The 24,710-nt window shown below is 39.8% G+C and overlaps 1 protein-coding gene across 2 annotated transcripts; it reads right to left on the bottom strand.

The window, feature by feature from the left end:
• Nucleotides 1-222: 222 nt before the first annotated feature.
• On the bottom strand, nt 223-24,466 carry PHF6 (PHD finger protein 6). Of its 2 annotated transcripts, XM_061353236.1 has the most exons (11): nt 24,287-24,466; nt 19,268-19,447; nt 18,962-19,063; nt 15,474-15,607; nt 15,133-15,176; nt 5,111-5,277; nt 4,790-4,933; nt 3,517-3,621; nt 2,594-2,727; nt 1,865-1,994; nt 223-1,578 (listed from the first exon to the last, which is right to left on the bottom strand). In XM_061353236.1, the coding sequence occupies exons 2-10, from the start codon at nt 19,403-19,405 to the stop codon at nt 1,865-1,867; spliced, it is 1,098 nt and encodes a 365-aa protein (XP_061209220.1). In that variant the 5' UTR covers nt 19,406-19,447; nt 24,287-24,466; the 3' UTR covers nt 223-1,578. The 2 variants fall into 2 exon arrangements, with proteins under 2 accessions (XP_061209220.1, XP_061209221.1); XM_061353237.1 differs by having other exon boundaries at nt 223-1,994; nt 5,111-5,274; nt 24,287-24,465.
• Nucleotides 24,467-24,710: the final 244 nt, after the last annotated feature.

A 24,710-nucleotide genomic window follows, 5' to 3' on the forward strand; every position in this document is an offset into this window, starting at 1 on the left:
TCCCTCAAGACATTAAGGGAATGCATAAGAAGACAAATGACACACGTTAAATCTCTTAAAAATACAAGTAAAAAAATGCTACAGAAACTCGTGTTACAAATGAACTGGCTTTGCAATACCAATCACAGAAGAACTGTAGCAGTTTATAGTCAAATCAGTGTCTTTTGCTTGTTTCCTTCCTTCAAATCCAGGAGTTTTGTTGGGAGTTCAGAGTGAAACAACTGGGAGTTCAGAGTGAAACAAGTCAAACCCCTAAACAAACAAGTAAGGTGATGCGATAGCAACAGACAAACATGTGGACTAGGTTCAGCTTTTTGGTTTTATTTAAGTCTGAGCATGTGCTTTAACAGACCAATTGAAGAAGCTAGTAGCCATTAGAAATGACAAGATGTTTTGACAGCAGTCACAGGACTGACCTGTTAAGTTTGGTATAGTCTAGATCTGATTATTCCCTACAGGAACATCAAACTCTAGCAAGTAGAATTCCATGATGTGATTGTTGACTTGACAGAAAGAGAAAAAATAATCACTAAAACAATAATGATGATAAGCAAAATTTCTCATATAGTGGTCATAAGATTAAAAAATAAATACGAATCTAACAAAAAAAAAAAAAAAAGGTTGTTTCCTCATTCTTCTTACAGAATATGGGACCTTTATGCATATTCTGGACAAAACATAAAGTGTTCCACACACCACAGAACACTTGAGGTATGGACGTCAGATACGGTGGCTAAATTCCATAGTGAGTTAAGAGTTGTAACTCTCTGAAGTAAAAGAGATTGGGCTGCAGAGTCCAAACATTTGTAGAGTAAGGTTTTAATCACACTTGCTGAAGTGTTCTTTGTAAATCAGGGGCACAGAAAAGGATGGGTCCTTGGGGAAAAGAATGAACTACAGCCCTTTGGCATGAGTTCTAAAGCTCACAGCTCAGAACCAACAGCTGCTCAAGTAAATCTCCCGCAAACAATGCTGGGCGGAATGAGCAATCACAACAGGAACAACCTGAAATGTTCAAGCGTGATTTGGTGTACACTGAGTCCTTTCCTACTGTGTGCTTTGCAAGCAAAAACAGAGAGCAGCTTTCCCATGTACAGCCTCTGTAACTTGTGTATGAAGAGAATGCAAAATTCACAACGTACCAGCTTGTTGCCACCACGAGCTTGTCCATGTTGTTCATTAAACTAAGCTAAGACCTTCCCTCGTTGCATGAATCCACTAAACAACTTACACAGTCCGAATCTTAAGGTTTTTATTCAGTCCAGAAATATAGATCTTACTTCATTTCAATGTCTGCCTTAACTTTTGACACTGTACATATTACATATCATTTATATAGTGTTTCTTTTTTTTTTTTCCAGACACTGCAGACTACAAACTACATAATATTGACATGTAAAACTCTGCCACTTACTGAAGGCTCACACACATGAACGTTTCAGGCAGTTCAATGAAACTTCTAACAGAGGTGGGCAGCAAAACGTTACTGACCCTTTTCTGAGTTTAGAAAACAATTTAAAAGAATTAGTAGTTATGATGTCTTAGCCATTCCCAGTTCTATAACTCTGTCCCTTGAACCTGTTTAAAAAACGATGAAAACAATAGTAAATTTAAAATCATACAGAAAAGCATTCAGCAGCTCTGACATTACAGCTAGATTTAGCAATAGAAATGAGGGCCTCCCTGCTTAGACTGTTACAAAGTCAGCTGGATTTAAAAGAAACAACAAATCCTCCCCAGTTTTCTACAGTCTGCCAATAAAAAGTACTTCTCTGCATACACTAAATATTTCACTGCAATAAACTACATTAAATGTATATTGCGTTTCGGTCTCGGTAACATCTGTCAGGAGGAACTTCCATACCTAGTTTCCATTGAGCTGCTGCTGAGGAATGTCATTATGGTCAGTGCCTAATTTGCCACGGCTTTTGCTTTCTCTTTCTTCATCCTCTTCATCTCTTTCATCATTTCCACTATGGTTTTTACAATAGAGTCTAGTACAACAAAGGAAACAGTTAGGACTTGGACTGAAAGTATCTACACCCAACCTTCCTCTCAAGTTATTTGGAGACGTGCTGCAAGTCTGTCACTAACTCTTTGAACACATTCATGGTTTTCAGCCAGGCATCAGTTAAACTGAGAAAGAAAACAAGCTCGAAAACCAGGCAACAGAACTTTGGTGATGCTGGTTTTGGAGAACTGCTGCTGCACTGCTCAGAGAATGCCCTCTTGTGGCAAAGCCACGCTGGCAACTCCACTGACACCAGCACTTCAGAGCCAAACCCCCCCCCCCAAATTAGCTATAAAACATATCAACGTGGAAAAATCATTACAGAAATTTCCTTAAGATAAATCACAGATTAACCAAAGAGGAAAATACAATACAAGTAAATGCATTTTCTCATATGACAACACTACTACACAGATTTTAAGTTAACAGAGTATTTTGCAAAGTCAGCGATTACTTAAAAATACCAATTAATATGAAAACTTTTTTTTTAATAATATACTTAACTAGCCAAATTAGGCAGAATATGTGCCATAAAATCAGCTTTACTTTCAATATGAATTCAAGAATGACGTAGGTCCTTACTTATAAATTCCTCGTGACATATTCTCAATGTATTTAGCTTTGTCTTCTACTCCACAGTGGTAATGGTATGTTTTTATGCAGGCTTTAATTTCACACCCAATAGTAGCACCAGGCTGGCTGCAAAGTGTGCATTTCTGTGCAGGGGAAAGAAGAGAATGGCAGCCTTTTAGTCTCTCACCTCTTAGTATTCAGTTTAGTGTTCCTCATATTTATGACTACTGTTTTGGAACGGAGTGGTTTCTCTGGCAGATCATCTTTCCAATATAAAATTAACCAAAGATACAGGAAAACAGAAATTATATAACACTAACCTATTAAACCCCAAACACTAGGATTTAATTGCCCACTGCATTGAAAATTGCATGTATTATGGCACTTCCAGGATCATTCTATAGGTTTTGAAGTTAGTGTCTTAATATATGGGGAATCTTCAATTTTTTTTTTCCAAGGAACAATATTGTTAGGGGCTGTTCCCTTCCCCTTTATTTCTTATCACTTTAGAAGCATCCTGAATGTTAATAAAATACAGTGTGACATTTTACCAACGTCCTCACCCCCGAGGCCTTAATACATTTTCGTATTGAAACATCAAAACAGTTGGAAACACATCACTGCAAGAACATATTCTCCAGGTTTATATGTAATTTGACACTGTGCTGTTAGAAACACAGGATCCAAAGCTGCTATCCTATGATTACAGAAAGACTACTAGTCATTTATTATGTACATTGTCATAAAGAACCCTAAATCCCATATGCCAAACCACCACTAATTTTTAAGGTGATGCCTACATGGTTACCTGTCGTGACATTAACAATACATTTGGATTTTGCATTTAAAAACAGACGGAAAAGACTGTTTCACAAAAGGCAGGAGGCAAAGCCATATACACCTTAGTAGAACCCCATCCTACAGGTACATACCATTCTTTTTCCTCTTTTGATTTCCTGAAGTACAGTTTTGATATCAAAATCACCAAACTCTGCCCTTGAAGTTGTTGTTAGCTGGACAGTGCCAGAAGAGAACAACTGTAAAACAAGCAAGTCAAAAATCACTTCAGGCCACCAGTGTGATTCCTATGTACTGGAGTAACAGAGTACTGAACATCCCTTCTGTGGTTTCAGACAGCATGTGTTTACCAACAAACTAGGGAAAAAGCCATGCTGATTAATGAGTAGGATGAGTATTCCTCCTGGTACCTACTCGTCTGCTTTAACTGTTGCCTTGGAGAAATGTATTTTAAAAGACAAAGAAGTAGACAAAAAATAATGACATGCTGAAAACACAGAGTAATAAATGGGCAATATTATCAATCACATGATTCAATTTTTTGGGAATATTCCATTTCCTTCCCTGTGACATAGTTATAATTCAGCTTGATGGCAGAGCTGATGCCAACATACCTGAAAAGTCCTGAGGGCTGACAACAGAGCACAGAAGTACCATCCCTACTAACATCACCCTTGCATATTCAGTTTAAACTGTCTTAAAACTGAAGCTCAGGTACACAAGGTAGTGAAGAACACTTGAAGACACAAGGCTGCTGGCAGCTTCAAGTATAGGAGGACAATTAATACTCCACAGATTGCCTGGACTATTTGTTCATTTTGAGGTGCAACAGGGACCACTGAGGTTTGTTACTCAAAGGCCTGCCTCATTCATAGGACTAGCAATATCTGCTCATGCTTATGGAAATCAGCAGAAACTTTTCAGGCTGACTGTTCTCGAAATATGATCATGTAAAGGCAAGGAGGGTTTTCTAGAACTTCCATGTCCCACTTCTGAATCCACTGGTCAGTAAATTAATGAAATTCATGGATTCTTCCCAAATTTTGCCTGAATGCCTGTGGAGTAAAGGGGTTTTATTTTTGCAATGGATTCTTCTAGTTGAAACTGTTTTCTGATTTCCTTTGTAAATACTGTGTATGCATTTAGATGTTAAGGGAGCATTTTCAATAAGCTAAAGCATCTCCCTGAGCTAATTCCATCTCTTAGCACGTAGCCAACTTTTATCCATACTGCCCACAGTGAAAATAAATGAATTGCTCACTTTGCAACATTTCAGTGCTTAAAGAGATCATCAGCACAGACAATCCTCATGCATAATTACATGTGAGGGTACTGTATTAAAATGTAAAACAGCAATTCAGACAGAATTCACGTGATAGACTGGTTCACAACAACGCTGTTACTCACCATGCACTTATAGTGTGCTGCTGCCTTTTTGGCATTAAATATATGAAGCTTTCCTCTAGCTTCATTTTCTTCTTCACCTGCATGACAGAATCCACATTTAGGTTTTGTATCACTGGGGCTGCTTCTGTGGGGAGACCTGTCTCTCTGAAAGAAAAACATTTTACTAAAATATACTGCTGGGTTACAAACCAGGTTTCATTTTAAAAGCCTGTGGCCACCAGCTGGAGGCTCAGACAAATGCAAGCTTTAAGAAAAACCGTATTTGCAGCGAAGAAACACGCAATTCTGTCTTCTAAGAAGGTTAGCATATTTACTGCTTACATAGGAACTGCTTTCTATTTCATCTGTGCCATGTGAGGACGTAGATCTAGTGTCTTCTGATTGCCCTTTTAAGTTTGTTTTTCTTGGCTTTCCCTTACGGCCCCTCCTTTTTCCTTTGGGAGGTGAAGGCTCCAACTCGTGTTCATTGATACTTTCTTCTAAATCTGCTTTAGAAGTCAGAAAACATCATCAAATAAGATTCTAAAAGATCTTATGCAAAACCAAACCAACAAACAAACGAGACAGAACCTGCATTTCTTGTATTTTAACCAGATATAAAACCAGCAGCTTTCCCCCAATTCTGACAAACATGCAACTGCAGATCCTGAAAACATTTACTTCTTTATATAGATCACACAGCTTTGCACCTTTATAACATATGAAGGTTTAGCATTTCATAGAATCTCTGCTTTCAGACCCCAAACCTGCCCTCAGATACATCTATTCACCTCCACTGAAAATAAGATGCATTTAAACTACACTGAAATCAGAAAATGTTTTCAACCATGAAATAAGCTTTTAATTTAAGATGCATAACTCCAGTGTAAATTGCCCTTGATGTTGTGCCAGTGTATCCAAATAATACCTCTCTCCTTGCTTTATATTAAATGATGCCGTTTGACTTAAGATAAAATTCACCCATTTTGACTGTAAAATTAACATCAAGTTTTAATACTGAAATGTATTTTGTCTCCATGAAACAAAACCCAGATTTCATTTTAATACAGTGTATTTTTACATCAACAGCTAAAAGCAGCTACGAGCTTACAGAAAACCACCCACACTGACAGTATTCCGGATAAAAGATTTACAGACCATTAAGAATGTAAGAATGGATATTTTTAATACAGACACACCAAAGTGTGTGCCTTTGAAAATGTCACCTCAGCTGCTGCATCACAGAACCCCAGCCTGGTTTGGGTTGGAAGGGACCTGAAAGCTCCTCCAGTTCCAACCCCTGCCAGGGCAGGGACCCCTTCCACTGGAGCAGCTTGCTCCAAGCCCCTCTGTTCAACCTGGCCTTGAGCACTGCCAGGGATGGGGCAGCCACAGCTTCTCTGGGCACCCTGTGCCAGTGCCTCAGCACCCTCACAGGGAAGAGCTTCTGCCTAAGAGCTCAGCTCAGTCTCCCCTCGGGCAGGTTCAAGCCATTCCCCTTGCACTGTCCCTACAGGCCCTTGTCCCAAGCCCCTCTCCAGGTTTCCTGCAGCCCCTTTAGGCACTGGAGCTGCTCTAAGGTCTCCCCTTCAGGAGCCTTCTCTTCTCCAGGCTGCCCCAGCCCAGCTCTCTCAGCCTGGCTCCAGAGCAGAGCTGCTCCAGCCCTCGCAGCATCTCCATGGCCTCCTCTATACTCACTCAAGCAGGTCCAGCATAGCCCAGTATTCTGAGAGACTCCCCCCTTTGATACGTCAAAGCTCTACAGTTAATACAGATCAATTCTGCAAACTTAACTACATCATACTGGAAGCAAGCTTAAGTTACATCTAACAGGAAATAACCAGCTCTATTCAGTTCTTAACAGCTTTCCTGATCATCAGCTTTTCATGGGAGGATGCTTATTCTTTCAGTACATAACCCCCACTCCTGCTCAAACTGCAATCTATTTCAGCAGGCTGGTTCACAGAAGCATCCACCCCCCCCACTAAAGAACTCACTTCTCAAAATCCAAACCACAAACATCAGTTATGAGTCCCCAAACAAAAGGAATTCCTAATCAGAGGATTTGGAACATCTTCTTTATACATTAATGGACCACTTAACTGTATTGTTATTGTTATTACAGCATTGCTACGGCACTTATCACCATTGTACAAGGCTTCAGGATCCAGACAAGACGTCCTATTTTGAGACTAAATGCCGCTCTCCAGACCTCGTCTTTCTTATCTATTATTGCACAAAAATCAAATCAAATTCCTATTTCCTGACTCAACTGCATTAAAGTTTGAAGTCAAAGACTTGAACATACTCCACAGCCATCAACTTGGAGTAGATTACTACTGCCCAAGGCCTTGCATAGGAGTGTATCCGATTAAACTCAGTCTATTGTATCTTTTGCTAATCCCCAAGAAAGGTGTAGCTTGTTGCACATTCATTAATGAAGGACAGAAAACTAACCCAGCAGCATCACAACGCATTCATTCCCCCAGAGCTTTACTCTGCTGTACAGGCAGAAAGAGGCAAAAATTGAGAAAGAAGTGAATAGAAATCTGCAAACTTTTCTGTCCTACAATGACAGATCATTCAGCTACATACAGATATTCCCACGTTTCTACTGAAATACATCAGTCCATCTATTACAACATTCCCATGCTTTAATATATACTATTATTTTCTAATTAGATGATAAAAGTACCATTTATTTCACTCTGAAAAAACAGAATCCATGACAACGTGGATTATCTACTGAAACAATGCATTTTCCCTTTTCCTTCTCAGAATTTACTAACATTACTTTTCATTTATCATTAGCTGCTGAATATCCCAAGCAAGATGATGCAATTTGGGTATCGCACTGCTCAGCCTGCATACAGCAAGGTTTTAACAACCTCCTTCAAAGGAAAGAATTATCTCGTCCCTCATCAATGTATTGAACCAAATTTGTGGATCTTTGGTCTCTGCTTTTACATTGGCAGAAATCAGATGGTTGTAGTAAACAAGAGGAAAAGCCTTACAAAAATGTGACTATTGAATTCGTGACCCCTTAAACAACATCAGTAGGAAGTTCAAACTGTTCCTGCCAAAAGCATTCCATGGATTTCCCTACTGTATTTGATGAAGCGAAATGCAGTCCATTCATCAACATTCCTTATGTTTTGCAAAGCTCCTTATCAATCCTGTCAACCATAATGCTTTCCACCTCTTAGTCCACCCTTATTTGCTAATACCATTAAAGCACATCCTGAACTGTCCACAGCCATGCTTTCAAAACTGGAGTGAATTCTAATTGCTAAAACCCAAGCACACATTATGAAACCCCACGTTTTATGCGAGATGTCACAGCCCCCTTACAGAACCAAGTGCTTTTTTAGTCTACAATTCCTAGAATATTTAAGATTTGAAAGGTAAAAATGCTCTATTTTGAAAAGACTGTTTCAGTGGAAGATAAAAAACCCCATCACCATTGCAGGGCTTTCCTCACAGCAGAACCCCTTCCTTCTCTGTGCTCCAAACTAACAGTTCCACACGAAGTTCAGAGTTCACTGAAATCAAGATGCTACCTGACCCCTTCATTCAAACACAGCTCCTTCAGATTTAGGTCTCCTAATAACAGTGACATGGACCTACACATTAACAGCACCGAGATGGGAGTATCTGCTCTGCTACATCTGTCTTCAAAACTGGTACCTCAGGCCATTCAAGTACCTCTCATTTTTAACAGCACTATGAACTACAGTAACAGTACAGGAAGAGATTGTAACTAGCTTTGAAATACACCTGCCTTGGATGGTCTTTACTGTTCAATACACAGATTGGATTGTGCCCTATCCCTCCCCTCAAGCCCACTGCCAGCTTACCCTGTTTCCCTGGCATCTGATGCTTGGGTGTTTCCAACTTCTCATGTCAGCTTGAACTAAGGAAAACACAGAAAGTTGTTCAACACCTCCCTGACCAGATGATGTTTTCTCATGGATATCACCCTTTCTCTGAATCCCCTGAGATCCCCTAGATGCCCTTCAAATGCCCCCCATCCCATAGCCCATCACTGCATTGATTGTTAAAAGCATCACAATAATCTCAACCTAACTTTATTTAAAGTCTTCAAAGGAGGTATCTTACGAGCTTCCTTCACAAGTCCCTAAGTGCTATATCTGGAACACCAAGCTTGATATGCAATATGGTCTGAGGAGGAGGGGTGGGGATAGAAATCAAGAGGAAACATCCTATGTTTTAAAAAGCACCTAAGACCATGATACTGTAAATTCAAATGAGTGAAGAGATGAGCAGCAGTGAGCCCCAAATGTGCATGTTAGAAATCCACGAGCAGTACAAAGTGCCATAAAATGCTGTATCACGTAAACTGTTAATGGGGAGACTCAGCTTCAGTGAGAAACCTAAAGATTCTCCTTGATCATGACTAGAAGGAAAAAGGATCAAGATGTTTTGCTGCTTATAATAAGGCTTGGCAGGAAAGTGGTTGAGATACCACCCATCTATTCTATATTGCATCAGCTCAAAATATGCAGGGAATCAACCTTTTCCAAAAGCTAGGCTAAAACAAAGTAATAAAAGAATGAAGTGATTTAAAGGTTGTTAAAGAGCAAATAAAAAGAGGATGTATACAATAAAGGCTAATACTGCTCTCAGTATCCACCTCCTACACTACCTTAAACAATAGACTAAGTGAGCCAGAAGCAAAGGGGCCAAGTCTGTACGAGGAAGATAACAAACACAACTGACTGGCAAAATAGATCTGCAAGTAGGACTTGACATAAAAAGAAGCCAAAATGCCACACAAGGAAGTGGCTCAGACAAGCTGTTATGTAAATCTGCAATCACACATGTGTATTTTAAGTTTAGAGTGCATTTGGGATAAAACAGGCTAAAAATGACAGAGAACAAAAGCAACCTCACTGGATTTTTAGAAGAGGAACAAACCAGAGAAAGAAAAAAGCTCTTGAGCATGTTAAAGAAAGATATGCTTGAAACAGGGCTGCAACCCAATGAACCATATGTGGCAACATAATCACTTCCAATTGAAAAGAAACGTCAAAAAACCTGGCAAAACCTTATTGTCCCAGTAGTCATTAATAAAAACATGAATGCATCTATAAGCATTAATAAGAACCAAAGATTTGCATAAACCCCCTTGCAAGCAAATTCATTATCGGGTAAACCCATCATGAAATAATAGCAGCTTTTATCAGCAAATGATGTGAACTGAATAATCAAGAGCACTGAATATCATTTTTAGGTTGTTTGGGGTTTTTTTTTTTTGTTTTGTTTCTTTTTAATGGAAAAAGTCCAAGTTACCCAAAACATATTTAAAATGGAGAAAATAAAGAGTGAAGAGGAAAAAACATTACATTACCCCTTCAGCCCCACACGAAGTACCAGATACAGGAACTGATGACTCTTGTCCATAAGGTGGTTTTGATTGAATAGTAGCCATGTTATGAAGTACTTGAGATTATTTCTTTAATTAAGTATATTTAACATCAAAAATTAATAAAATAATCTTCCACAAGCATACAATTGAAATGCTTTTTCAAGCAACTAGTGGTTGGCAAAGACAATACGCTATCTGCATAACCAGAAAGCTTGTGACAACTGGTATGAGAAACCTGTTAAGCAGAAGTTGGCTGATCAAGTTTCTATTTGTCTTATCCCTTGCTTAGGTAGGAAGGAGAATTACAATGTAAACACCACAGGGCAGCTCCTCAAACAGGACAAACCATTCACCACATTACTTTTACATCTTTTCCATTAGCTGTGGGATTTCCTGTAAGGAAACACCATTGTGGTGCTTCTGCAAAATCACAGAATCATAGAATGGTCTGGGTTGGAAAGGGCCTTAAGATCATCCAGTTCCAACCCCCCTGCTATGGGCAGGGACACCTCACACTAAACCATGTCACCCAAGGCCTCGTCCAACCTGGTCTTGAACACTGCCAGGGATGGAGCATTCACAACCTCCCTGGGCAACCCATTCCAGTGCCTCACCACCCTCACAGGAAAGAATTTCCTTCTTATATCCAATCTAAACTTCCCCTGTTTCAGTTTCAAACTTTAGTCTGGAACAGACTGCATAGGATGAGGCTAACTGACTGCCTGGACCCACTGTGTACATTTGATGCCATGTTCAGAGCAGTGTTGTCCAGAAGACAGGCAACAAGAAGGCTGAGTTAGCAGAGCTGAGGAAGGATTTGTTCCCATCCACCAGCAGACCTGAAATGACACCCAACTGCAACATCACAAGACACTTTTATACCGGACTGCACTAATGCATACAACGTTAGGCGATTTATGTTGTGAACAGTGATACAGAAAAGGCAACTATGAACCAACCCTGATTAAAAGATCCACAGATGAATCAGGATGTTACCTAACTATAAAGCCAAAAGATTGCAACCGTTTTTCCTGCCAGCCTCTGGCTTACAGTGCTTTGAAAAAGTACTTGGGTTGGTATAGGTCTCACAGAGAAATATTACCCTGACCCAACTTGCACGGTAGTATATGAAGCATAGATTTTACATTTAATCTTTAGAATAACATGAAAAGGATGCTGAGACAGGGAATGTCCTTATTTCCACTGTGGAAACATAGTTCCCTGAGGCGCTGAGGACAGCTACAGTAGGAATTATTATGGACACTTTATTTTCTGACCCCGCAGTTCCCAAGCATCTGTTTTAATGTTCACAATAGATAGTTACATTGCTTTCTTCATTATTTTTATTTTACTGCTATGTCACAGCAGAATGAAAGCACATCCTTATCTTAGTTTATATTAAACTATTGATGATCAGCTGAACTTGTTCTAAATTCACCACAGGGGCCAGTGCAGCCCCACCTGCAGGGAACAAACATACCAGATTTCCAACTCTTCAACAACTATTTCCAGTACAGTGGAATAAATTCCAACAGTTCCAAAGCCTCGGTTCAACAATACTCTATTCTTCAAAGAGAATAAATGCAATTGTATCAAACTGAACAGTAATTCAACTAACAGTTAGCTGTGATAGTCTGAAAGAACTGGCACCAATCCCTGTAACCTGTTAGGTACTGAAAACTTGGATGGCTTGCCTGAATTGCAAATTAAACTATTCTTGGAGTTCAGGTCAGATTGTTTTGTTAGGTTTGTAACCAGAAAGACACAAATCTAGACATGAAGCTTTCAGTAACTTGGTCTGAGAAGGTGGCTGCATATCTGTTGACCTCCTAGCCTAGTCCAAAGTGTGAGAGCACCTCACTTTGTCCTTCTTCCAGTTACTGGGAACACAGCATAGAAGAATCACTCTGAAATATATACACACACACACAAAGGAAATATAGAAGAAATACAGTTTTCCCATTCTACATCATCCGAAGGCTAGGCCATAGAGATAAATGAGAATTAAATAATGAATTTAAGAGCACAATACTTTCCTGCCGTGTTTCGTATCTTCCTATTCAAAGAAAAAACAGGAGGTAGTTCAGCAACTCCTGTCAATGAAAGGAAAATGAACTCCCATTGCTCATTAATTTTAACTTGATGAGTAGAGATACTCAGTCTGATGAATTCTTGTGCCACTTGAACTTCATGACAGCAATAAATAACATCTCAGAGGTCCTTTTTATTAGGTTCTGATTGGGCAATTTTAATTCTAACACAGGTCCTTCAACCACATTTCTGTGCAGCCCCAAGAAACTGTCTTGAATCATTATTAAATGGACACTAGATATTCTTTTTACACTAGAACTTCTAAGAAAAGCAACATCAGCCAGATTTTAGACTTGAACAACTATTCCCCCCAAAGCACCTATTTCCTAGGGAAGGGAAACAAACCCCACATCTCACTATTAGGAACAGTACAGCCTACAGAAAATGAGCTCTTCTGGACTGCATCAAACTGAACCCTAACCAAAACTCTTTGAACATTCACTAGCAGAAGCGATATAATAAAAGTATTTGGACTGCAACAATTAAATCTGGATACAGAGAACAAAGCATAAACACACATCCCCCCCATCCCCAAGATGTCCTACGTTGACCAAGGGAAAAGCAGAAACAAACTACATCCCAGAGCAGAAGCAATAAGCTTCCATTAAAAGGACTGGTAATTCCAGTGCTTCTGTGCACCTACACTGAGTGACATAACCACAGATGAGCTTTAACTATTCTGTTATGAAAACACTACTGAGAGCAAGGATGAAACAAAACCAAGAGAGTAAAACCTTTCTGGTTTTACACTCCACCACTCTTTCACACTGAAATTCCTCTTTGCTATGAACATTTTCCTTGACAAATGAACCCACAAAATACATCTGCGAAGCTTAACCTCCCCATCTGGTTACCATTCCAGTGAAGAGATTTCAGCATTTAAGTACTAAGAAACAAAATCCCTTCATCAACTCTGAAAACCGCACGGTTTATTTCTAAAGGCAATTAAGTTTTCAATGGAGCAAAATACCGTTGCTATACAATGCTGTAAGTCATTGCCATAAGACAGCTGCAATATGTACTTTTACATTCTTTAATTTAAAGGAGGTCTATCACAAAAGAGACCTGAGTTTTGGCATTATCAAACCCCTAACTGTAAGTAATTATATCCTATGGGTACAGTACCCTAAACTATGTGGACTGATACATACTCTTTGAGAATGAGAAGAGAACATGCTCTTTGGAACATTTAGAACATACTGGGTGAAATTCCAGTCAAATATTACATAAAAAAATCCCAGAAAACAAAGGAGTGAGTTCCAGCTACACATATTTCTAGAATTAAATATCTTAAACCAAAAATATGTGCAAAGTTCAATGCTAAATAAGTTACTATTGGGTTATCTGGCCTTGGTTTTTCTGAATGATGGTATTTATTCCTTTCTCTAACCCTCAATCTAAGAATCTCTTTGGATGAATCTAGTTTAATGCTTTCATAAACTGCCATCATCAAGAAAACAGCCAGGATGCCTCTAGCAATTTTTTCCCCCATCTTCAGAAATATATCCATATCGAACTGAAAAGCCTTTGCTGTTAGAGAATGACGTTGTAGCACTGGAGATCATGGTTTTCTGGAAACTCTTGCAGAAAGCACAAGTTCAGATCCTGCAAGGAATTCCAAGCAGAGAACTCTTCCACTGGCATTGGGCTCCATACAGAATTGGAGGCATTTTTTGGTAGATGTCCAACATGGAGCCATTTGGGAGGTAATATAAAAGATTTTGTTGAAATACCAGTTAAAGTGGTAAATCTCTCTCTGGACTCAAATGCCTTTGATATTTTGTTTCTAACCCCAAACCAAAGTGCCAACTACAGGAGAATGTGGCCCTGTCTCTCTATAGAACCAATATAACATGCATACTGCTTTTCTTATTTAAACCTAGCAATAGCAAAATCAAAGAGTGTTTTAGACAAAGTGCACAGCAATAATTATGTAAATAGTCAAAAAATAAAGTGTTCAGGTGGGATTTTCTACTGGCTTCAACATCATTCTGAACACTGACCTAACATCCAAACCTTACCATTAATACATCTGCTACCCAGAGCATAAAACTAGTGCATTAAAACTTAAAAATACATTTGGCAGAGAGAGACTGAAGTATTTATGAATGTGATCTTCACTAAATAAAGTCACATACATGTTAATTAAATCTGATGACTTTTCAATTGAAAGCAATGCAAAAAGTAAATTAACATCTGTTTGCTTACCCAATTCAGATACAGTGGAAAAATGGGAAAAGCAAAAATCCCTGCATAAATACCCAACAGCACAACTAGTTTGGAATTGTAAGGGACCACATGATTTATCTCTGTTTGTGGCATACCACTCCTCATGCATTTCACTACTCTCCTCTGCAAAGAGGCACAGGCTTTATGAATGTATTCACAGCTTTTTTTCTTCATCAGAATGACTCAGAACTATATTTGTGAGTGATCTGATCACAAACCTTTGCATTTACTATTGGGTCCTTCTTATTTGAAGAGTTAATTTAATAGTTTAAAGTGAATATTTAGAAATATTAACAACAGCAAAAATCAGCTGTAACCTGACAATATATTTTAGATGTTAGTATCATGTATATTTAACTACAAATACAAGCCAGCTTTTTCCCCAGAAAGGAATGCATTACTTTTACCCCAAATTTGTTTTGACAGCACATCAAATCTTTTGAACATCCTAAAATCGATGGTTTGGGAGGTTTTTCTCTACCTCAACCAATAATGTTTAGAGAAAATACAGCAATCAGATGGGCTTCCAAACTCACTGTTCCTGAAAAAAAAATGTAGTTCTGATTTTTCCTGAAAACATTTCTATTCTCCAGAAAAACTCAATGTAACCAAGTATCTTTCTACAATGGGAAAAATTTATATTGAATAATTTTACCTTCAGAGTTATGCGTAGTTTTCTTGTGTTTTCGACATAAAATCCTATAAACAAAGTAGTTGAAAACTGTCAAGTCAGTCACGATTCACATATTATTTACTCATCTTTTAAATTTAAATGTCAGTACATTTTTTTTTCTCCCACTTCCAAGACAAATCTTGCAGTGAAAATACGCTTTTCTGGCACATCACTAGTTTGATTGTCACAATCATCATTAGAAAACTTTAAAACAGTTTTGTTTAGATTCCAAAGTGGGGTTTTGGGGTTTTGTTTCTTTTTTTTTAAACAAAGAATGTGAAATATAAATACAAAAGTAAAGACAACAAATAAATAATAGTTACATGTAAATGCCTTGTGAGGGTTTCTCTCTTATCTGAGCTTTATCATGCAAAGCACAGTAGTAGTGATATGTCTTGTGACATGTTTTCACATCACAGCCAATGGTCGCTCCAGGACAATGGCATAAAGAGCACATCTGTAAAGGACAAGAAAGCACAATTCATGTAACTGTTGGCTTACTATTTCTGAGTCCAAAACCAACATAGTAATCACCCCTGGTGACAAAATAGATGAAGTTATGCACTTGGTGTTGCTCTTCCAGCTCTCGGGTGGTTTTAATCAAGGAGAAATTTGCTGCAATTCTGCAACAGTGCCAGAACCATCATATTACATTATCAGATTAATCATTAACCATCAGATTATCAATTAAGTGAAGAAAATAAGTAATTTACTTTCATGGAATGTATTTGATGATGTGATGAAAGCAACACAGCTGCTCAACTAAATAACCCCCTCCCAAGGACAAGCTGCTTGCACCAACCGTTTCAGAAGTTAAAACTCAAACTGTACCTGTTGAATTCTGAATTACATTATGAAGGTAGAAGGAATTAAAAAGACACCCATTTGCAATGAATCCTGCAGTCAGAAATGCTGATAACCTGCAAACCTACCTTAGTCTCAGCAGTTGAGTTTACCTCTTTTTTTTCCCCCACACCTTAAGTCATTTCCAACCCTGAATTTAGTGAAGTAGTTGTTAAATACAATGAACTTATTTCAATTATACTAAATTTTGTTCTTTAGATTTGTATTACAGAAGAGGTTAAGTGGGAGCCTGCTGCTTTACTCTTCTTTCCTGCTAACTAGTTCTTGTTGTAGTAGACTCATCATTGCTTAGGATACATGAACTACCACGCTCCTAACCCTGACTTTGAGGAATATACTTCCTGTCCACAGCACTGGCTTAGTCAAGTTCTTGTTAGTCCCAAATATGCCAAATAAGCACCACATCAGTGTTATGTATCACCATCCTGGTTTTCAATTTTAACAAAGTTAAACTGAACAGTAAAAATGTCAAAGCCTTGGATCATCTCCATTTACTCCTCTGCAAGCTCAGAAATGGTCTAGCTACATACCATTCCGCAGTTCTTATCTAATTTGTATGAGTATTTCACCTCATACATTTTTTATGCATTATGGCTTAAAATAAAATCACGGCTGATCAAAGCTCTTTATAAAAGCCTAGGTTTAAAATATATCCATCCAATCCATTTTAGTCAGTACTCGAGTATTCTGAAGGCCAGAAATGACTAAAAGAAAACTTTCTCTTTATGAATACCGTGATGCATGACCAAAACAGACCACAGGTATTTTTATATTGATTTATTGCTCTATGTTTCCTGGCAGGTATAAAATATTTATCCCCTTGGTACAAGTCCTGCTGCCCAAATGGTCACTGTCAGGAGATTAATTCGTTCCCAAGTTAGAACAGATACATGTGAAGTCTGACAAGCTGCAAAATAAGTAAGCCCTTTGAAAAAAGCCCTCCCATGCACAGCTAACAGCAAAAACATCACAAGTGCCTTGTACTGCCAAATATTTAGACAAGTCCTTCAGTTTTTATGACTTGCCTAGTAAGGTTTAAACCCACAAACTTGTCTCAGACAGAAACATATTACCATCAGAAAGGTTCTACACGTCAGTCACTGTCACTTCAGTAAGGACCAAGCCTGTTTCCAGCATATACCTGGTCAGCAGCAGCACCTCCTGAAGGAAGGCAACTACGTAAAGTCTGTCAGACGACAAATTTAGTCCAAGCTACCCATGTAATTACTTAACCCAGTGCACCACGCTGAGATATTTTTGCTCAGTATGCTCCCACATAAAGGAACAGGCTGGAACTGAAAGCAGACCTGAGAAGGGGTAGCTGGGCTAACGATAAACATTTCACTTTAGGCTTCCCATACAGGTCAATGGAGAAAGACAGAATCCTCCAGAGAGAGATTCAGAGCTGTAGTTCTCTGACAGCTACAGGCAGAGATAAAGCACTTAAATTAGGATCTAAAATGGTCTCGTAAATTCTCTCCACATAGGAAACGTCTCAGGACTATGAATCTAGTGGATTAACCAGATCCAGGATTTCTGCAGAAAGCTGAACAAAGTGCCTGATATGTACAGCTATTGAGCTGCAAGAATACATCCATCCACGATGCTGTTCCTTGCATCACTGAAGGAACATTAAGAGATTCAGAAACAGAAAGACAGAAACCACCACTGACATAAAAAGAACCTTAAAAAAACCCCAAACATTTAAGAGACCCAAGAATCAAAAAAGTTTCTTTCCAATCTCTAGCTCCATTTAATACCATGTTCTTTGAAAATTCCCAACCACAACATAAATGACTTGTGAAGAGTTATTTCTTTATGCTTCAGCTAAACAGAGCAATTAAAGTTCCCTGTGTTGGAAAGGATTCAATTGAAACACTGGATGAAATATTAGACTATTATTATACAATTGCAGTTCTACAGTAATACTTGGGACTACTCTTTGTAGTCCAAGACCTGGTGAATGCATTAGAGTGCTTTAAATAACTAAGCTGAAAATGTTTAATGTGAGGAGCGAATTGATTATTTGTTAAAAGTATTTTTAAAAAGCCAAATGGAAAACAACTGGGTCTAAATAAAATAAAAAAAAAAAAAAAGAAAAAGAATAATAATAAAAAATAATGAATCAGCTTCCTGGGAATTAAAACAAGTCATTGCTGCTCAGTTCTCATGTGGAGCTGTAACCACTGTTGTACCCACATATCTATGTTCATCTGTACTCACGGAATCATCTATTAAATCATATAAAAGGAAGCACTGAAAGTACTTTAACTTTGGTAGCTAAACGCAGATTTTGGCAGCAAAACCTAATACTGATAAAGGCACAATAATACCCTCAGGAGGTCCCTAGAATGTGGGCTTCTTTCTGGAATCTAACAGAAAATAGATTCAATAGATTAGCAACATAAATTTAGGAAAGCTGTTGTTCATACACAGCTCATTAAAAACGGGCATAGTCTGTAAACGAGTTTGCAAGTTGGCTTATCTGCTCCATCTACATTTGCCAATGAGGAAAAAAGTGACCGTAAAAATAAGAATTCTGGATTTATTATTTAATAATTCCATAATTAAGCTACAATTCTTATAATGAGATATTTACATGAGACCAGAACTTGACTGGAATTAACAAGCTACTTTTTATCCTTGCCTAAAGATACTTCAGGGGTTGGTTAACAGACACTGAAATTTCATTTCAATGTCAGTATAATCGTATCTACTGTGGGTTTCTGTTCATAGATCAGAGACCAATTTTACTTCAACATCTTCTAAAAGTTGTCTACTGCCTCAGAACACAGACAAAGGGAGCACTTAAAAAATAAAAGAAGAACAAACCAGAAAAAAAAAAAAAAAATATATATTTATAATACACTGAACAACTTCATGGTAAACTATATAGAAGGTAAGAAAATACTGTCTTCCATTTCAAGAGCCAAAAATAGAGACTTACCAGTTTAGTGCCTCTCTTGATTTCTTTCTGAATATCTTCAATAGAGAATCCACCAAGACTCTCATTATCAGTGTGTGAAGATACCAATGCAGATGAGAACAGCTAAAATTATAAAACAAAACCCATTTTTTTTTAAGTTTTAAGGTTATAAGTGATACAGAACATTCACATCTATAAAACCCACCAATATTTCAAATTACAGTGATTAATCCTTTGTGCCAAAGCCAGAGCTGGGTGAATCTGTCACTGGTTTGTAGTCTTTTACTAGCTCCCTACATTCCTTTTCTTTTTCCTATGGTAACTTACCATACATTTGTGATGTGCTGCCACCTTCTGGTTTTCTGACATCAATAATTGTCCACATTCATTATCTTTATTAGATCTACAAAACCCACACTTCCTTTGTCTTGAAGAGACTTTTTTCTGTCCAACTGAGCTTGTCATGATTTTAAATGACCTCAGAATGCCACTCCAATCCTCTCAAAGCTACAGGGAAAAAAAGGTGCAATGAGCATGTTAACATCAACAAAAGGCAATTTAAGTTACATTTATAAATACAATATTGATTGCTTGAAAGCGATCTGTCCCTCTTTACCCTTTTCTTAATGCCACTTCAGGGTATCCAAATAAACATATAGTGTCATAAAAAGCTGGGAAAATACTGCATGAGCAAGCACAATTAATTCTTCAGGCAAAAAAGGCCTTAACATTAATATAAAACTCTGGATGCTAATACAAAACTTATGGGAGAGTAGAAAATATACAAAAGTGGAAAATAGAAAACAGTCTTTAAGGGAGAAAAAACGGTTACTGCAACTCTTTCATTTCATTCTTACAGTTTTATGTTACAGCAAAGGAATCTCTAGAAAATGCACTGCCTGTACATGCAATAAGATTCATGAGACCAACTTCAACAAGAGCAGCAAAGATAAACCCCAGAATCCAGAACACGTTATGAGTGCTCCCAAAGTCTCAGGGCAAAGGAGTTATTACCCTTAGATGAGGATGAGATGACAAGATAAAATCTGGGCATTTTAGGTACTGCAGAGACACATCGTGGCCAGTCAAACAGCATTAGGTACCAAATTTTAGCAATATCTTCGATTACCCTGCTGTAATGCAAACCTTTTCAAGACCCACAATTTAGGAATATCATTGCAGTTTTCAGTAAGTGCGTGAGAGATGCTATTAGAAGAGTAACTGAAGATTAAAATCAACAGGAATCACAAACTTTTCACCTGTTACCATTTTAAACCACAACACACTGCAGGTTAAAAGGGGAAATACCTAATGTGCTGTTTGGACCAGTATTAAGTAGTTTGTGTTCATTTGTTTCTACATTTCCCAAGAAATAAAATATAATCCTCTTCAAACAGACCTTCTTACAGCTTTTCACTTTGGAAATCTGAGCTTTGCTGTCAGAATTTGCCACAACTGCAATGAAAGCATCCTCCTCGGCCTTTGTCTTCATTAGATTCATCTAAGTAAGAAAAGTCACTATATAGCTTGATATTTCTGTCGGGAAAAACAACCCTAAAATCCATTCATAAGAACTGCAGAGCTGCAATACATCCGAATCATGCTACAGGGGCAATCTGCACCAAAATGCATGCCTGGGCTCTGGAATTAGCACAGGCGAACCTGCCTGCTTCCCAGTGCTAATGCTCGGATCACTCACTGGTTTTCTAATCAAAGGCAGAGGAACGTCACTGAGTTACTGTTGGCATCTAATCCTGCTAAAAGACAGCCCCACTGGAATCTCACTCTCCTATTTCAACAGCTTTCAGTTTGAACTGTGTGTCTTGTGATGTTTACTATGAAACTCCTGCATCAAGAGGTGTCTGTCCTGTAGCTGTTACTGCCTTTGCTGGATCAACAGCTTCATTTGCTGTCTTTCCTAACTGAAAGCAGTTTAGGAGCCAGTGACGCATACCCATAAGAAGAATGCACAGATTCCAGATCTTGCTGATTTGCACAAAAAAATGTGCCAATCTGGATCAACTGGTCACACCCTTCTGCAGTGCCAATAGAGAGTCCTTAAGTGTCAAACACAAAAGAATTACTATACTGTGCTCTTCTGGAGGAAAAACAAAACAAGACCATTCTGTAATCCCTTCTGTGTAGAAAGAAGGAATGGCTCCTGAAGGAAACTTACACAGATTTTTAATTAAAAAAAAAAAAAATTAAAATTGTTAAAAACAATTTTTAAAACTCAAACAAAAATAACATTTAGGAGGAGGAAAAAAAAACTACAAAAGACAAGTACAAAATAGTACCACAAAGATTTTTTGTTTTCCAATCACATTAAAAGGCTTAACATAAATCCTATAGTGATGGGTTAGAAATACATTAAATTAAGTTAAAATACAAGAAGTTCTGCTTTGGTATTAAGAATTTGATACACACAATCATTTGGGTCTGTTTCATTTTATATTCATATAAATATATCAATATATTTACAGCAGTGATAGTAGTTCTTAAAAGAGGAGTTTACTTGAACACACACACGTTCTACTGCCTTACAGGAATAAGAATTTCTGCTATAAAACCCAGCTATCCTTCCATTTAACAAGCAAATTCATATTTTAGGAAATGCAAGCAATTTATAGAACACATAAAAATGTATTAAGTGACTCTCATCATCTTTCACTTAAAGAATAGTAACTTTCCAAGCACCAAGATGCTAAAGAACCTCCTCACAGCTGGCTGCAGTCAGCTGCCCTCAGCTCCATGCCTTCCCATGCACTAACAGCCTGACAGAACCCAACTTCTTCAAGTACTTTGGCATCATTAGGTTTTTCAAGGCTTACAGTGAGGTTAAAACTAATGCCAATATTTACCTGATGGTGCACTGATGTTGATATTAAAAATCAAAATAAACCCCTAAATCCTATGGTTTGGAATACTTCTCCAATTATAAATAATTTAATACTTGAAAAATTATTTGTAACACAAACAGATCAAAGGCATCAGGGTACACCAGAAAGGGGACCCACGTTCTTTTCCCCCATCACATTAAATTACTCCAGAGCATTTTACAAGGATATCTAAAAGTCTTCTTTCCAATCCTGCGCTCTTTGCATTAGTGTTTATCATTGGGTATTATCACTGAATATTAATACTATTTATTTTCCTGCATTTCTAATAACTACAGGAAAATAAATGAGCATGAGGAATATTTCATACACAGTTCAGTTGTAAACATCTCCCTAAACTATATGTGTTTGCTCATAAATGTGAGAAAACACTACCCTGGGATCTCTTATGCCAAAATATGCTTCTTCCCCTGTCCATTTAAAAATACCCATTTTCTGGACAACAAGGACCAAGTTACGCAGCTCTGCTACAGACCCAGGGTTGTTCTGAACACAGACACTCCAAATTCGGTTTTCATCTCTCAAGTTAAATCACCTCAAAACAATCAATCCAATTTGCCAAGTATTCAGCTGCATTTCCTCAGAACAAGAAAAATAACACACCTTCCAAACAGCTCTCTAGTTCTGTTTTTCCATGTTTTAAAAGCTGACAAGTGAATAAAAGACTTAGAAAATAGCATTTAAACATCCCATTGCCAGAACCTCGTTTGTCAGAGAAAGTCTCATAGGTTTGATCACAGAAAGCGATGTGCTACGGAACCTCTGACTGGAAGATCCTGACCAGAACTGAACACGTGTACCACAAACCACAGATGATTACATGCAGATAAGTTTTCCACAGGCTTGGTCTCAAAAAACAAGGGAAAGTTTCACCTACCCTCAAGTCACAAAAGGAGAAACTCATTCAGTGATTCTTCCCTCCAAAATTAGGGTTCATTTACATTCACATTTCTTAATGTCTACTAAGGTATTCCGTACAGTGCTTCCCCCAACAGCACCTTTCTTTTTTACCTTTAAAGCAAAGTGTTTGACAAACTCCTACAGTTTGCATCCTGTTTACCGAGTTCTGGATGATGGATTTGGGAACATAAAAGAGGAGCGCAAAGGAGGACACCCTCGGTGCCCGAGTCATCGGTCAGCATCCAGAAACAGAAAGTAACCTGCATTCTGATGTCTATCTATTGCCTAAATACGCTTCAGGAGCTTTCACCTGTTCCCAGGAGTTAAAGCCCCACTTGTATTCCCAATAAAGGGCAGGAACCTCCACACTATGCTTTCCCATGGGAAGCTGGGTTTGCTGTGTGATTCCAGATTCACAGTACTTTAAAATCACCACTTTTACTTAAAGAAAACCTCCAAGAGAACTATACGAGTGTTGTAAAATACCAACACTGAAGAGGTTTGGACTCTCAGGAAACATTTGTGTACTTCTTTCCCAAGATGCTCACTACCAGATTCTCTGTTCAGTAAACTTTTAGGCGCTTTCTAGTTTCTAGAGTCAATCACCCATCACTGGGGGCATTATTCTGGAGAAAGGGGGTGAAGCTGTGGAGAAAGCGGGGCCTGCAGTTGAGCGCCCAAAGTCACAAGTCCCACGGAAATCTCTACTCAAGAGTTAAGCTCACACAGCATCCTACAGCCGCTAGAAAAAGCGGGATAAGAACTTCTCCATGTAACTTCCTTAAAGGAAAAAAAACAAAACAAAACAAAACAAAACCGAAGGGGGTAAAGGTGGGTGCAAGGGGAAGGCCCAACGTTGGGAACTCTGAACAACAAGAACAGAGCAGGTTAACTAAAGACTACACAGAGCCCGCAGCGACGAGGATCGGGCAGAGAGCACAGCAAAGTTTCCACGCTCCGCGGGAAGCAAGAGATAGGTCGATAACGGCACCTCTGCCGCTCGCCTCCCCGGGGGTACGATGGGGCTCGGCGCGGCGCCCTTCGGCGAGGGATCGCTGCGACTGCCCCCTCAAAGGCCCGGCCGCAAGCACCAACGAGGCCTGACTCCCCCTCCACGGCGGAGGGGCTGCCGAGGGGGGGCTCGGTGGGACGCGGGGCTCCGGGGAAGGGCGATCACAAATTCTGGGGGAAACGGGACTCGGAGACAAGGGGGGGCGGATCCTCCAGGGAAGGAGGGAGCGGGCCGAGGCGGGCGGAGCGAGCGGCTGCCGTCGGCTCGGGGAGGGGGCGGGGGGCGGGTAACGGCACCGGGGGTCGCCCCCTGAACAGGCAGCGCTGGGTGCCGGGTCCTGCTCGGGGGTGTGCAGCTCGCTGAGGCCCAAGCACCGGCGGCGAGGCGGCGGAGGGGCAGGGCGGGCTCCGCGGGTCGCGGGGGCTGCGGACGGGTGGGCCGGGGTCTCCGTGCCTGCCCCGGGCGGGCGGCAAAGCGGCAGTTGGGCGGGCAGCGAGGCGGTTGGGCACCCGGGCGGTCACTCAGTCAGTCACTCACCCGTGTGGCGGGTGTGTCGCCGGGGAGAGGCGCAGCGCTGGCGCACCCCGCAGCCCGTCACCACCGGTCGCTCACGGCCGCTCAGCTCGCCGGGACCGTCCCTTTCATTCGGGGCAGGGGACGCTACGCTGCGCCGCCGCCGCCGCCGCCGCCGAGCGCAAGCACGCACGCACACGCACGCACGCATAAGCGGGCGGACGCACGCACGCACGCACGGCGCGCTCGGGCCGCGACGGCGCGACGCTGCGGGGCGGCGCCCGATTGGCGGGAGCACGCGGGAACGGCGGGAGGGGAGAGGGGGAGCCCTGCGCATGCGCACTGCTCACCCGCAGCCGTTGGCGGGGGAGGCGTGCGGCGGGGGATGTGCGCATGCGTGGAGCGGTTCAGGGCGGCACCGCGGTGGGAGGGGCGGTGCCTCAGAGCC

Source organism: Neopsephotus bourkii, unplaced genomic scaffold (assembly GCF_033783945.1).
Source record: "Neopsephotus bourkii isolate Nb327-2 ecotype Australia unplaced genomic scaffold, CSIRO-AGI_Nbou_v1 NB_668, whole genome shotgun sequence".
NCBI lineage: Eukaryota > Metazoa > Chordata > Aves > Psittaciformes > Psittacidae > Neopsephotus > Neopsephotus bourkii.

What these genes read in the sequence shown, in the direction of transcription:
- PHF6 (XM_061353236.1), bottom strand. Translation starts at nt 19,405, where the DNA reads ATGACAAGCTCAGTTGGACAGAAAAAAGTCTCTTCAAGACAAAGGAAG. An exon ending in CAGCACACTATAAGTGCATG is followed by an intron (nt 3,622 to 4,789) that starts GTGAGTAACAGC and finishes CTTGTTTTACAG; the next exon opens with TTGTTCTCTTCTGGCACTGT. An exon ending in TCAAAAGAGGAAAAAGAATG is followed by an intron (nt 2,728 to 3,516) that starts GTATGTACCTGT and finishes TCCCCTGCACAG; the next exon opens with AAATGCACACTTTGCAGCCA.